We start from the raw sequence: 15825 nt of genomic DNA on the forward strand, positions 1-15825 counted from the left end.
TAAACTTCTGACTTCAACTGTATACTGTATATCTCTTCTCTTGTTCTCTGTTTCTGTAGTTCAGTAAGTTATTGCAGTGTATCATGGTGAGTGTGTGAGGTTCAGAAGAAAAGAAATGATCAATGCAATGCTGTGGTGAATACTGAAAACCATAGAGCACAATAACAACAACACAAGATCAATACTGAGCAGTTTTGCTTTCATGTGGATCTCAGTGTCCTTACTGTGAGACAACTGCATTCCTACGGACAGAGAGGGAAAGAGGGAGAACGAGAGAGAGAGAGAGAGAGAGAGAGAGAGAGAGAGAGAGAGAGAAGGAGAGAGGGTGAGGATAGAATGAGTTCTGTTATCTGTTCTTTTGTTCCTCAAGGTCTCTGGGTTCTCTTTCCGCCTATCTCTCTCCTTCGCTCTTGTACAAAAGGAGATAGAGAGAGTAGTGAGTGAGATGAAAGTAAATGGATGGTTACTTTCCAGTGAGTGTAAGGCCACAAGAGAACGTCATGTACTCTACCTTTCCTACTTACCGCATTAACTCTTCAAACGCACGCAGTCAGGAGACATTCACTGTCTTTCCTCATATCCGTCTCTATAATACTTTTCTCTTTTCTCTCTCCTTCTTGAAGGTGAAGGACAACGTGTTCTCCTGAGATTCAAAATAATAACAGCTTTATTGACAGGAGTGAAAAACAATGTCCCTGCTGCCGGCTGGCCCAAGGCCATCATTAAAAAACTGGAATGAAATGATAGAAAAATAACTGATTATCACAGTCACAAAGGGAGAATAATAAAGTGGGATTAATTAGTAGCCGGTAATGACTCTAGTCCTGCTGTGTCTTTGGACTCGACTAACTGACCTCATTTAACCAACGTTGTTGATAGACTGAGCTGTGAATATTACAGAATTATAATTATTCTACATCATGAGATATCTCTATATAGAAACTATTAGATTTCATTGTCCTTGATTCCAAACCTGTAGAGAATAGACTTGTAAATCCTACTGTCTGTCCTGTCCCTCTCTCTAGTGTAAAGGACCAGTCTCAATGTGTCCTATCTCCTGTCTCTCTCTCTAGTCTTAAGGACCAGTCTCAATGTGTCATATCTCCTGTCCCTCTCTCTAGTGTAAAGGACCAGTCTCAATGTGTCCTATCTCCTGTCCCTCTCTCTAGTGTAAAGGACCAGTCTCAATGTGTCCTATCTCCTGTCCCTCTCTCTAGTGTAAAGGACCAGTCTCAATGTGTCCTATCTCCTGTCTCTCTCTCTAGTGTAAAGGACCAGTCTCAATGTGTCCTATCTCCTGTCCCTCTCTCTAGTGTAAAGGACCAGTCTCAATGTGTCCTATCTCCTGTCCCTCTCTCTAGTGTAAAGGACCAGTCTCAATGTGTCATATCTCCTGTCCCTCTCTCTAGTGTAAAGGACCAGTCTCAATGTGTCCTATCTCCTGTCGCTCTCTCTAGTGTAAAGGACCAGCCTCAATGTGTCATATCTCCTGTCCCTCTCTCTAGTGTAAAGGACCAGTCTCAATGTGTCCTATCTCCTGTCTCGCTCTCTAGTGTAACGGACCAGTCTCAATGTGTCATGTCTCCTGTCTCTCTCTCTCTAGTGTAAAGGACCAGCCTCAATGTGTCATGTCTCCTGTCTCTCTCTCTAGTGTAAAGGACCAGCCTCAATGTGTCATATCTCCTGTCCCTCTCTCTAGTGTAAAGGACCAGCCTCAATGTGTCATGTCTCCTGTCTCTCTCTCTAGTGTAAAGGACCAGCCTCAATGTGTCATATCTCCTGTCCCTCTCTCTAGTGTAAAGGACCAGTCTCAATGTGTCATATCTCCTGTCCCTCTCTCTAGTGTAAAGGACCAGCCTCAATGTGTCATATCTCCTGTCCCTCTCTCTCTAGCGTAAAGGACCAGCCTCAATGTGTCATATCTCCTGTCCCTCTCTCTAGTGTAAAGGACCAGTCTCAATGTGTCATGTCTCCTGTCCCTCTCTCTAGTGTAAAGGACCAGCCTCAATGTGTCATATGTCCTGTCTCTCTCTCTAGTGTAAAGGACCAGTCTCAATGTGTCATGTCTCCTGTCCCTCTCTCTAGTGTAAAGGACCAGTCTCAATGTGTCATGTCTCCTGTCCCTCTCTCTCTAGTGTAAAGGACCAGCCTCAATGTGTCATGTCTCCTGTCTCTCTCTCTAGTGTAAAGGACCAGCCTCAATGTGTCATATCTCCTGTCCCTCTCTCTAGTGTAAAGGACCAGTCTCAATGTGTCATATCTCCTGTCCCTCTCTCTCTAGTGTAAAGGACCAGTCTCAATGTGTCATGTCTCCTGTCCCTCTCTCTAGTGTAAAGGACCAGTCTCAATGTGTCATATCTCCTGTCTCTCTCTCTAGTGTAAAGGACCAGTCTCAATGTGTCATATCTCCTGTCTCTCTAGCGTAAAGGACCAGTCTCAATGTGTCCAAAGAGTGAGTGTGTGTGTGTGTGTGTGTGTGTGTGTGTGTGTGTGTGTGTGTGTGTGTGTGTGTGTGTGTGTGTGTGTGTGTGTGTGCTGAGGTGGACACAGCTGGGTACCAAGAAAGATGTGACCTTCAGTCATGAAGACCACAAACTCATCAAACCACATTTAGTGTGTGGTGTGTGTGCCTCTTTTTAGTGTTCCTCTGTCGATCATCAGTCCATCAGTATGTCTAACCCTCTCTCCCTCCTTCCCACCTTCCCTTCTTCCCTCCTTCCCCTTCTCTTTTCTTCATCCTCCAGGTCGCACCATCCCCCCTACCTCCTCCCTCCTCCCCCCCTCTGCCCCTCCCTCTTCATCCCTATGCCCCTCCTCCTCCTCCTCATCCTCTCCATCATTCAGGGAGTGCCAGGTGCCCCTGCTGGAGAATAATTCCTCCCACTCCCGCCTGGAGCCCCGCCCCCACAATGACTCATACCTGCTCAGACACCAACCCCCCTCCTCCGGTAAGACAGCTGTCAATCACTTCCAACATTCCATCCCTTCATCAATTTTCTCTCTCTCTCCCTCTATTCCTACCCCCCCTCTCTCTCTCTCTCTCTCTCCCTCCCTCTCTCCCTCACTCCTTCCCTCCCTCTCTCCCTCACTCCTTCTCTCCATCTCTCTCTCCCTCCCTCTCTCTCCCTCCCTCTCTCTCACTCTCTCCCTCCCTCTCTCTCTCCCTCCCTCCTTCCCTCCCCCTCTCCCCCCCCTCTCTCTCACTCCTTCCCTCTCTCTCTCACTGTCTCCCTACCTCCTTCTCTCTCTCCCTCCCTCCCTCTCTCCCTGACTCCTTCCCTCCCTCCCTCTCTCCCTCACTCCTTCCCTCCCTCACTCTCTCCCTCACTCCTTCTCTCCCTCTCTCTCTCCCTCCCTCTCTCCCTCTCTCTCTCCCTCCCTCCCTCCCTCCCTCACTCCTTCCCTCTCTCTCTCACTCCCTCCCTCTCTCTCTCCCTCCCTCCTCCCCCCCCCCCACTCCCTTACTCTCTCCCTCTCTCCCTTACTCCTGCCCTCCCTCTCTCCCTCACTCCTTCCCTCTCTCTCTCTCTCTCCCTCACTCCTTCCCTCTCCCTTACTCCTTCCCTCCCTCTCTCCCTCACTCCTTCCCTCTCCCTCTCTCCTTCCCTCTCCCTCTCTCCCTCCCTCTCTTCCTCACTCCTTCCCTCCCTCCCTCCCTCCCTCGTCTCTCTCCGTCCCTTCCTGTGTGAGAGAAAGAGGTTCTGTGAGAGAGAACTGTGACAGACCCAACATGAACTTCTTGTAACTACCCATCCCGGATCCGGGAGAATTGTCATCAACTGACACTAAGTAGCATAACAAAAAATCTTACTAGAAAATATTCATATTCATGAAATCACAAGTGAAATATATTCAAACACAGCTTAGCCTTTTGTTAATCACCCTGTCATCTCAGATTTTGAAAATATGCTTTACAGCCAAAGCAAGACAAGCATTTGTGTAAGTTTATCGATAGCCTAGCATAGCATTATGCCTAGCTAGCAGCAGGCATTCTGGTCACGAAAATCAGAAAAGCAACCAAATTAAATAGTTTACCTTTGATGAGCTTCGGATGTTTTCACTCACGAGACTCCCAGTTAGATAGCAAATGTTCCTTTTTTCCAGAAAAATTATTTTTATAGCCAAAAATAGCTCCGTTAGTTCTTCACCTTTGGCTGAGAAAACGACCGGAAATTGCGGTCACGACAACAAATTAGCTCCATAATATCGACAGAAACATGGCAAACGTTGTTTATAATCAATCCTCAAGGTGTTTTTAAAATATCTAATCGATAATATATCAACCGGGACAGAGCTTTTTTCAGTAAGACCGGGTGGAAAAATGGCTACCGCTGTCTTTTGCGCGAGAAATACACAAAGAGCCATCAGGTGGACACTGACGCAATGTTGTCGTTCAGGCTCATTTTTCAAAATAAAAGCCTGAAACTATGTATTGTGATACTACACATTAAGGAAGCCATAGAAAAAGGAATCTTGTTGATATCTCATTCACTGCTCAATAGGGAAGCATAGGAAGGGACTCTTATTTAGAAACTGCTGCGTTCCTGATTGGATTTTTTTCATTCTTTTGCCTGCAATATCAGTTCTGTTATACTCACAGACAATATCTTTACAGTTTTGGAAACTTTAGAGTGTTTTCTATCCTAAGCTGTCAATTATATGCATATTCTAGATTCTGGGCCTTAGAAATAGCCCACTTACTTTGGGAACGTAATTTTTCCTCCCCAAAAAAATGACCCCTAGATTCAACAGTTTGGAAAGCTTTGACTATGTACAGACTCAGTGTTAATTGTTTATCTAACTGTTTTGTTTATGATCTACTTCACTTGCTTTGGCAATGTAACATATGTTTCCCATTCCAATAATGCCAGCTCCTTGAATGCCAGCCAGTATTGCCAGCTCCAATAATGCCAGTTCCTTGAATGCCAGCCAGTATTGCCAGCTCCTTGAATGCCAGCCAGTATTGCCAGCTCCAATAATGCCAGCTCCTTGAATTGAATTGAAAACAAAGTTGTGATCTTTGTATCTTTGTATCTTTGTATCATCATCCAAACCTTGACAAACATGCCAATGCACACAGAGTGCATTACTCACACACATCTCGTAAATTACACCCCCCCCCCCCCCCCCTCCCCCACACACACACAAATACACACACACACACACAAACACATACTCACACACACAGCAGCTCTCGACATGTTGAGTCTGGTCTTCACAACACACATCCATCCATCCTCAGCAATTACCCTCTCCATCTCATTCTCTATAGATCTACACACACACACACTCACACACACTCTCTCTCTCTCTCCCTCTCTCTCTCTCTCTCTCTCTCTCTCTCTCTCTCTCTCTCTCTCTCTCTCTGTCTCTCTCTCTCTCTCTCTCTCTCAAACACACACACACAATGTAATCAGCCAGATATATTTAGCAAACTGACTCAGGGAAGAGGGGATAGAGAACAGTCTTAATGGAATTTGTGTTGGAATACAATCTGTATTTAATGTAGTTATGGTGTGACTGGGATGCAGTATAAATCATCATTAGAACAGACTGGGGGTCCCAGGTTCAACAGCAACCTGATTAGCTGCCTTTTAACGTGATGTAACATCACACAGCTAATGGCTGAGCTGGGACAGAGCTTGGAAACATCAATCACTATGGAGGAGTTACCTACCTTACACTGGTGGAGAGATACATCAATCACTATGGAGGAGTTACCTACCTTACACTGGTGGAGAGACACATCAACCACTATGGAGGAGTTACAGATACATTAATTACCTACCTGACTATATTGCTGGAGAAGAAATACGCTGGGACTGACACACACACACACACACACACACACACACACACACACACACACACACACACACACACACACACACACACACACACACACACACACATGGTGCATTCGGGAAAGTATTCAGACTCCTTCCCTTTTTTTCCTCATCAATCTACACACAATACCACATAATGACAACGTGAAAAGAGGGTTTTAGAAATTTTAGCAGATTTAGTAAAAAAATATATAAACTGAAATACAGTACCAGTCAAAAGTTTTTGACACACCTACTGATTCAAGGGTTTTTCTTTATTTTTACTATTTTCTACATTGTAGAATAATAGTGAAGCCATCACAACTATGAAATAACACATATGGAATCATGTAGTAACCAAAAAAGTGTTAAACAAATCAAAATCTATTTTATATTTGAGAATCTTGGAATTCTCTCAACCAGCTTCATGAGGTAGTCACCTGAAATGCACTTCAATTAATAGGTGTGCCTTGTTAAAAGTTAATTTGTGGAAATGATTTCCTCATTGCATTTGATCCAATCAGTTTTGTTGAGACAAGATAGCCCTATTTGGTAAAAGACCAAGTCCATATTATGTCAAGAACAGCTCAAATAAGCAAAGAGAAACAACAGTCCATCATTACTTTATGACTTGAAGGTCAGTCAATACAGAAAATGTCAATAACTTTGAAAGTTGCTTCAAGCGCTATGATGAAACTGTCTGTCACGAGGACTGCCACAGAACAGGAAGACCCAGAGTTACCTCTGCTGCAGAGAATATGTTCATTAGCGTTGCCAGCCTCAGAAATTGCAGCCCAAATAAATGCTTCACAGAGTTAAACTATTAGACACATCTTAACATCAACTAATCAGAGGTGACTGCGTGAATCAGGCCTTTATGGTCGAATTGCTGCAAAGAAATCACTACTAAAGAACACCAATAAGAAAAAGATACTTGCTTGGGCCAAGAAACACGAGCAATGGACATTAGACCAGTGGAAATCTGTCCTTTGGTCTGATGAGTCAAAATTTTGGATTTTTGGTTCCAACCGCCGTGTCTTTGTTAGATGCAGAGTAGATGAATGGATGATCTTCAAATGTGTGGTTCCCACCGTGAAGCATGGAGGAGGAGGTGTGATGGTGTGGGGGTGCTTTGCTGGTGACACTGTCAGAGATTTATTTAGAATTCAATGCACACTTAACCAGCATGGCTACCACAGTATTCTGTAGTGATACACCATCCCATCTGGTTTGCGCTTAGTGGGACTATCATTTGTTTTTCAACAGGACAATGACCCAACACACCTCCAGGCTGTGTAAAGGCTATTTGACCAAGAATGAGAGTGATGGAGTGCTGCATTAGATGATCTGGCCTCCAAAATCACCCAATTGAGATTGTTTGAGATGAGTTGGACTGCAGAGTGAAGGAAAAACAGCCAACAAGTGCTTAGCATATGTGGGAACTCTTTAGAGAAAGACTGTTGGAAAAGCATGGAAAAGCATTCAAGGTGAAGCTGGTTGAGAGAATGCCAAGAGTGTGCAAAGCTGCCATCAAGGCAAAGGGTGTCTACTTTGAAATATCTCAAATATATAATACATTTAGATTTGTTTAACACTTTTTTGGTTACTACATGATTCCATATGTGTTATTTAATAGTTTTGATATCTTCACTATTATTCTACAATGTAGAAAATACTAAAAATAATCCTTTGCTCTGAGACTTGAAATTGAGCTCAGGTGCATCCTGTTTCCATTGATCATCCTTGAGATACTTCTTCAACTTGATTGGAGTCCACCTGTGGTAAATGCAATTGATTGGACATTGTTTCGAATGGCACACACCTGTCTGTATAAGTTCCCACAGTTGACTGCATGTCAGAGAAAAAAACCAAGCCATAACAGAGAGCTTGGGGAAGAGAGATAGACACACAGCATATGTACACACCAGAGGAGGCTGGTGGGAGGAGCTATAGGTTACAGGCTCAAATGGTATTTATTCCATTCCATAATGAGCCTGTTCTCCTATAGCTCCTCCCACCAGCCTCTGGTACACACACACACACCAGCGACCGTAGACACAAACAAGCATAATCACACAGAAGCACACACACAAACACTCTCTCCCTCACACAAACACAGACACACAGACAGACAGACAGACAGACAGACAGACAGACAGACAGACAGACAGACAGACAGACAGACAGACAGACAGACAGACAGACAGACAGACAGACAGACAGACACACACACACACACACACACACACACACACACACACACACAGTGTGTGACTTCCTGGGGATTATCTCTGTTGTTAGTTTCTGCATGGCTTGGCCATTCTAATTTCCTGCTCAGCGTCCACTCTACATGACACACACACAAACATGCTCATGGTTACACACACACACACACACACAAGAACACACACATGAATTTATACACTTGTATTTCTGTTTAGCAAGTGGAAATGGAAAACCAAATGTGGTTCAGGGTTTGGAATTGGGTCTGGCTCAGAGCACCTGCTCCGAACGTTCTCAGACACACATTCTCAGAGAGATAGAAGATTCTCAGGCCAAATAGAGCGCGTCTGATCGCTCCTAGAAAGAGCTAGCGTTAGCGCTGTGGCTCTGCGGCCCATTCATTATGCATAAGGAGCGCTATCTATTTTTAGCGAGAGGGTCACTAGCTACTTGCCAGGAAGGGAATACACAACTTAATTTCTCTGCTGGGATGAATGTTTAATCACTGTTGTTGTGACAAAGCAAGTGTGCAGGCATTTCTGTGGAGATTAGTGGGAGTTAACCAGTTACCTCCCTCAGAAGCTGAACATTTACAACAGAAGGAAGAAAGAGAGAAAGAGAGAACTAGAGAGAGACAGAGGGAGAGAGTGAGAGAGAGAACACTGAGTTTTGCTCTATGCTGATTTATTTTAAACTGCTGAACTAGAGCTTTTAGCCTTCACACACACACACACACACACACACACACACACACACACACACCCCGCCAGGCGACTCATTGTGTTGAACCAGAGAAAATGTCAATAAACAGTGTTCCCTTCCAGAGCCTGGAAAACAAACAGCTTCCTATGGTTATTACTGCCATGGGCCTAACACACACACGTACACACACGTACACAGACAAAGACACTTTGTCACACACACACACACACACGTACAATGCGAAGTTAATGTGCCATGAAGAGCCCCTGCCTCATTTTGCTGGTGTCTGCATATGTACCCCAGCCTAATGCTTTGTTGTAGCTCTCCAGCAGACTAACAGGCTAGCATCGCTGTATAAATAATGCTTTGGTCTAGCTCTCTAGCAGACTAACAGGCTAGCGTTGCTGTATAAATAATGCTTTGGTCTAGCTCTCTAGCAGACTAACAGGCTAGCGTTGCTGTATAAATAATGCTTTGGTCTAGCTCTCTAGCAGCCTAACAGGCTAGCGTTGCTGTATAAATAATGCTTTGGTCTAGCTCTCTAGCAGACTAACAGGCTAGCATCACTGTAGAATACGGCCCAGTACATCACTGGGGCCAAGCTTCCTGCCATCCAGGACCTATATGGCAGGTGGTGTCAGAGGAAGGCCTAAAAATTGTCGAAGACTCCAGCCACCCTAGTCGTAGACTGTTCTCTCTGCTACCGCACAACAAGCGGTATCCACAACAAGCGGTAGATCTTACTGTGAAATGCTTACTTAAATGCCATTAACCAACAATGCAGAGTAAGAAATTATTTGCTAAATTAACTGAAGTAAAAAAAATTACACAATAAAATAACAATAACGAGGCTATGTATACAGTGAGAGAAAAAAGTATTTGATACCCTGCTGATTTTGTACGTTTGCCCACTGACAAAGAAATTATCAGTCTATAATTTTAATGGTAGGTTTATTTGAACAGTGAGAGACAGAATAACAAGAAAAATGTCAAGTCAAAAATGTTATAAATTGATTTGCATTTTAATGAGGGAAATAAGTATTTGACCCCTCTGCAAAACATGACTTAGTACTTGGTGGCAAAACCCTTGTTGGCAATCACAGAGGTCAGACGTTTATTGTAGTTGGCCACCAGGTTTGCACACATCTCAGGAGGGATTTTGTCCCACTCCTCTTTGCAGATCTTCTCCAAGTCATTAATTAAGGTTTTGAGGCTGACGTTTGGCAACTCGAACCTTCAGCTCCCTCCACAGATTTTCTATGGGATTAAGGTCTGGAGACTGGCTAGGCTACTCCAGGACATTAATGTGCTTCTTCTTGAGCCACTCCTTTGTTGCCTTGGCCGTGTGTTTTGGGTCATTGTCATTTTGGAATACCCATCCATGACCCATTTTCAATGCCCTGGCTGAGTGAAGGAGGTTCTCACCCAAGATTTGACGGTACATGGCCCCGTCCATCGTCCCTTTGATGCGGTGAAGTTGTCCTGTACCCTTAGCAGAAAAACACCCCCAAAGCATAATGTTTCCACCTCCATGTTTGACGGTGGGGATGGTGTTCTTGGGGTCATAGGCAGCATTCCTCCTCCTCCAAACACGGCGAGTTGAGTTGATGCCAAAGATCTCCATTTTGGTCTCCTCCGACCACAACACTTTCACCCAGTTGTCCTCTGAATCATTCAGATGTTCATTGGCAAACTTCAGACGGGCATGTATATGTGCTTTCTTGAGCAGGGGGACCTTGCGGGCGCTGCAGGATTTCAGTCCTTCACGGTGTATTGTGTTACCAATTGTTTTCTTGGTGACTATGGTCCCAGCTGCCTTGAGATCCTCCCGTGTAGTTCTGGGCTGATTCTTCACCGTTCTCATGATCATTGCAACTCCATCTTGCATGGAGCCCCAGGCCGATTGACAGTTATTTTGTGTTTCTTCCAACTGTTGTCACCTTCTCACCAAGCTGCTTGGCGATGGTCTTGTAGCCCATTCCAGCCTTGTGTAGGTCTACAATCTTGTCCCTGACATCCTTGGAGAGCTCTTTGGTCTTGTCCACCGTGGAGAGTTTGGAATCTGATTGATTGCTTATGTGGACAGGTGTCTTTTATATAGGTAACAAGCTGAGATTAGTAGCACTCCCTTTAAGAGTCTGCTCCTAATCTCAGCTCGTTACCTGTATAAAAGACACCTGGGAGCCAGAAATCTTTCTGATTGAGAGAGGGTCAAATAGTTATTTCCCTCATTAAAATGCAAATCAATTTATAACATTTTTGACATGCGTTTTTCTGGATTTTTTTCTTGTTATTCTGTCTCTCACTGTTCAAATAAACCTACCATTAAAATTATAGACTGATCATTTCTATGTCAGTGGGCAAACGTACAAAATCAGCAGGGGATCAAATACTTTTTTCCCTCACTGTAGGGATTACCGGTACCGAGTCTATGTGCGGGGGTACGGGTTAGTTGAGGTAATTGAGGTAGCATGTATATGTAGGTAGGGGTAAAGTGACATAGATAATAAACAGGTTAGTTGAGGTAATTGAGGTAGCATGTATATGTAGATAGGGGTAAAGTGACATAGATAATAAACAGGTTAGTTGAGGTAATTGAGGTAGCATGTATATGTAGGTAGGGGTAAAGTGACATAGATAATAAACAGCGACTAGCAGCAATGTAAAAAAAAGGGGATCAATGTAAATAGTCTGGGTGGCCATTTGATGAACTGTTCAGCAGTCTTATGGCTTGGGGGTGGAAGCTGTTGACAAGCCTTTTGGACGTAGACTTGATGCTCCGGTACCGCTTGCCGTGCGGTAGCAGAGAGTAACTCAACCACACTAAACCACAACCATCAGGACACGGCCTACTTGGAAACTTGAAACCCCAAGCTTGCTTTGAAAAACTGTCATTTCTTCTGCTATTGAAAGTGCCATATATAATTCAGTGGAATTTGAATGGCTATTTGTTTTGTAAAATATTAATCGAAGGAAAGGGAGCTTTGGGTAGATTTGAGAGGGAAAGGCAGTGTGGTTTGTGAATGTAAATACAAGAATGTATACAGATGTCGTGTGTTTGTCTGTTTGAAATGTAAATAGTAGCATATATCACAGGTTCACAGCCATTAACAGGGGTGTAGAAATAGATGGAAAAGGACTGATGAAAAGGGATGAAATGAAACGGAGGGATGAGACGGGAGGAGGAAAAAAATACAATGTTTTGGAAATTATGTGCATGACTATGAAACCCCATCTTCCTCCACACACACACACACACACACACACACACACACACACACACACACACACACACACACACACACACACACATGCACATGCACACACACACACACGCTCACACACACACACACACATGCGCACACGCACGCACACACACACACACACACACACACACACACACACACACACACACACACACACACACACACACATGCGCACACACACACACACACACACACACACACACACACACACACACACACACACACACACACACACACATGCGCACACACACACACACACACACACACACACACACACACACACACACACACACATAGCAAACCTTTGAGTTAGCAGGCAGAGAGTAACATAATGTAAATAAAGGAGAGTACTGCCAGTCTTCAGAAGTGTACTGCAGGGAGATATTAAAGCATGGTGTTTTAGTCCTGCAGTTCAGATGACTACAACCATGCCGTCATTATGATATTTCATAGCAAAAACAGGTCCATTTCAGAACTCAAGGATATTCATTCTCCATCAGCTGAAATTTCCATTTCATTCCAATTATTTTTTTTCAAGGCTCATCATTTGTGCCCAGAAAGTTCAAATAATGTAATTACTTTTTAATCGTTGTATTTTTGTTTGAGTGAAGGAAGGAGAGCATCTAGACCAGTAAAATAACATGTTACTGGTATTTCTTCTCTTCTCTCTCTTGCCATTCCTGTCTTTCTGAATAACCATCTTGTTTTTTTCTCTCCCTTTCTCTGTCCAGGAGCTCCTAACCACCTCGGTGGGTCCACCCTGCGACCCCCCCTGCCTCCCCCTCACAACCACCAGACCCTTTCCCACCACCACCACCACTCCTCAGCCAACAGCCTGAACAGGAACACCCTGAGAGGGGGTAGGAACCCCATCCACGCCCCCCCTCCAGTACCAGGGGATGGGCCCACCTCACCAGAGTCTGTACAGCTACAGGACAGCTGGGTACTGAATAGTAACGTCCCACTGGAAACCAGGTGAGAAACTAGTCCCAGTTAAGCACACTGAATACACACTGCAGACCAGGTGAGAAACTAGTCCCAGTTAAACACACTGAATACACACTGCAGACCAGGTGAGAAACTAGTCCCAGTTAAACACACTGAATACACACTGCAGACCAGGTGAGAAACTAGTCCCAGTTAAACACACTGAATACACACTGCAGACCAGGTGAGAAACTAGTCCCAGTTAAACACACTGAATACACACTGCAGACCAGGTGAGAAACTAGTCCCAGTTAAACACACTGAATACACACTGCAGACCAGGTGAGAAACTAGTCCCAGTTAAACACACTGAATACACACTGCAGACCAGGTGAGACTAGTGACACAATACTTAAATGCACTTAATTACAGGTGAGACCAGTAGCAGAGTGTATAAAATCTCTACTTCATACTGGTACATGTTGACTAGCTGAGGCCAGAAGCACCATATCGTTGCCACATACAGTGCTGTCCCCAGTGTGAACCGAAGCTGGAGAGAGAAACGTAGGTTCATTTTATTACCTTCATCCTTATCATGCTGAACACAAAGACTGCTGTGGTTCAATTACAATATGTACAATACTTTGGTGTGTTAGCACTGGAAATACTAAGTACACACACACACACACACACACACACACACAAAGAGCCTCAGAGGAAGGCGTACTGCAGCTCACCGCTCACACACCCGTCTCCTCCGGTCTTGCTTGCAGAGACAAAGAGCTGCCCCTCCCCTCTTCTCTGTTCTCTGCTGTAGTTGTGTTTCTCCTCTCTAATCCTGATCCCAGATCAGCTCCCCAGAGAGAGAGCACCATGCGGTATTGATGTCTGATCAGCACTAATTCACTAGTACAGGTCCCAGGCATGTGGTAGAATTAGTTGATGCTGTAACATGTACAGCAAGGAAATGCCAAGAAGTGGAGCAGTAACGCTCTAACACACACACACACACACACACACACATATACCAGTGAAGGCTGGTGACTTGAATTGAGAAGGATGGGAGACCCAGAGTATAGGCGCGGAACGCACAGAGACGCGAAAGAGAATCGTCAAAGAGAAATGATTTAACCTAAAGGATGTAATGAAGACATGTATAGTACAACATTATGGGGAATCAGAGGGCTACTTACACAGTGTTGGGAAGGGATCACAGCAGTGATTGAATGAGGATATGAGGCATGAGTTGAGGTGTTCAGAGGCTTGACTTCAGTGCAGGAAAGTATTTTACTGGGAAGACAAAAAGCAATAACGCAACACACTACACAGTTAGACAAAATAACTAGTTGGTTAGTCCAAGCAAGGAGTAAAATCACTGATGTGTAATAATGTGATTGTGGAAGTGATTGACTACATACAGGAATGAGAGAAAATAGACAGGTCTACTCAGAGAGCTTGGAGAGGAAACATTCAATGTGCCAGTGGATGAGCGGACACATGAGACGTGGCTTCAGTTCATGTCAGGAGAGAGTTGACAATGGTAATGGAGTGGTCATCACCTCTTAATCAGCGAACAGGAGGGGACTGAGCTGTAAATACAAATAGCAGATACATTCCATTACAGCTGCAACAACACGTTTCTTCATGAAGTCAAACACAGACTGTGCGTCTCACCCACTTGACACATCAAAGTAGCCCAAGAAACGTTCCTGAATAACGCACTGATCATCCACATACCTGACCATATCTGACAAATGCAAGCAGATTGGTGGCACAATAGGTCCCAGAGTAGGAGGGCAATTTGTAGTCCCTGGGGCCCGGGAGCTTTTCCTTATCTGTTAACCTAACCAGGAGAACACTCTGGGCCCTACAATGATATAGTGACTAATCATTTGTAAAAATGTTTTATAAGGGCTGTGATGCGACCAGTCTTTCCTAATCAGGTCACATGGTTTAAACCTCCTGGCCCTGCGGGGGGGCTACCTTATATTTGTTCATATGAATTATATTTAGACCAGATTAGGAGGGGGATTTCCTCTACCCATACACATTAACAACAACTGATAGACAATTGAACTCACAGGGATGAGCTTTATGCATGTTTGCATCACGCAGGCCCATGCAACTGTAGACCTTATAAAACATGTTCTCACATCTGTCATCACTATTATGTTGATTGATTCATTCCAGTTCATCATTTTCCATTGAAACGTATAGGCAGCCTAGCCAGCCCCATTTTCAATGTAATCCAAATTTGATCACATTCACATTTTCTCCTGGCACACAAATAGACTATAAATACAAAAGGTTTCCAATTAGTTTACCCAGAACATATGGACAGGGTGCATGGGCTGTGTGCATCTGCTCTTATTGGTAGCCTACAGTTGATCAGACTGAAAAACAGTCTCGTTTTCATCCCGTACAGCATGTCAGATCTCTAATGTTTAGGTGTAGTCTAGGCTGCTGCAACATTTGTGTAATGAGTCGTGTCCTTTATTAAAAAACAATGGTGTTGATAAGCCGCTTGAGAATATCCCTGTTTCTTCTGACTTTCTCGTTGTGTTGCACAGTTTGAATATGAAGACCTTGGACGTGATCCATGCTGCTTTTTCCCAGAAGCTTGAATCTGATGTGGGCAATTACATGCTCCTTGCTTTTGTTTTGCCATTTAGCTGAACGATCGATGTTCTTCGGGTCACTGTACCCACTTTTCCACCAAGGCTCAGACTTTCCAAATAGCAGGCAAGGCCAGCAGTACAGGCGGCTTGATGAAAAGCTCCCTGTTAACCAGCTGTTCTTTTAATACCAGGTGGTATTAAATGCCCTCACCTTTTCATCCTTCTTCATAAAACTGATCTCAGGCAGCGGTCGACCTTCAGTTT

The 15825-nt window shown here is 44.2% G+C and overlaps 1 protein-coding gene across 1 annotated transcript in view; it reads left to right on the forward strand.

Annotated features, from left to right (window-relative positions):
- The first annotated feature begins 2395 nt into the window (after window positions 1-2395).
- Window positions 2396-15825, forward strand: part of LOC110504380 (teneurin-2) — a 139017-nt gene continuing 125587 nt past the window's right edge. The window contains 3 exon segments of the mRNA XM_090198124.1: window positions 2396-2452; window positions 2615-2948; window positions 12748-12991. Of these exon segments, the coding sequence (XP_090054250.1) occupies window positions 2396-2452; window positions 2615-2948; window positions 12748-12991 (635 nt within the window).

This window comes from Oncorhynchus mykiss, chromosome 14 (assembly GCF_057628025.1).
Source record: "Oncorhynchus mykiss isolate SJ-2025 chromosome 14, ASM5762802v1, whole genome shotgun sequence".
NCBI classification, from domain to species: domain Eukaryota; kingdom Metazoa; phylum Chordata; class Actinopteri; order Salmoniformes; family Salmonidae; genus Oncorhynchus; species Oncorhynchus mykiss.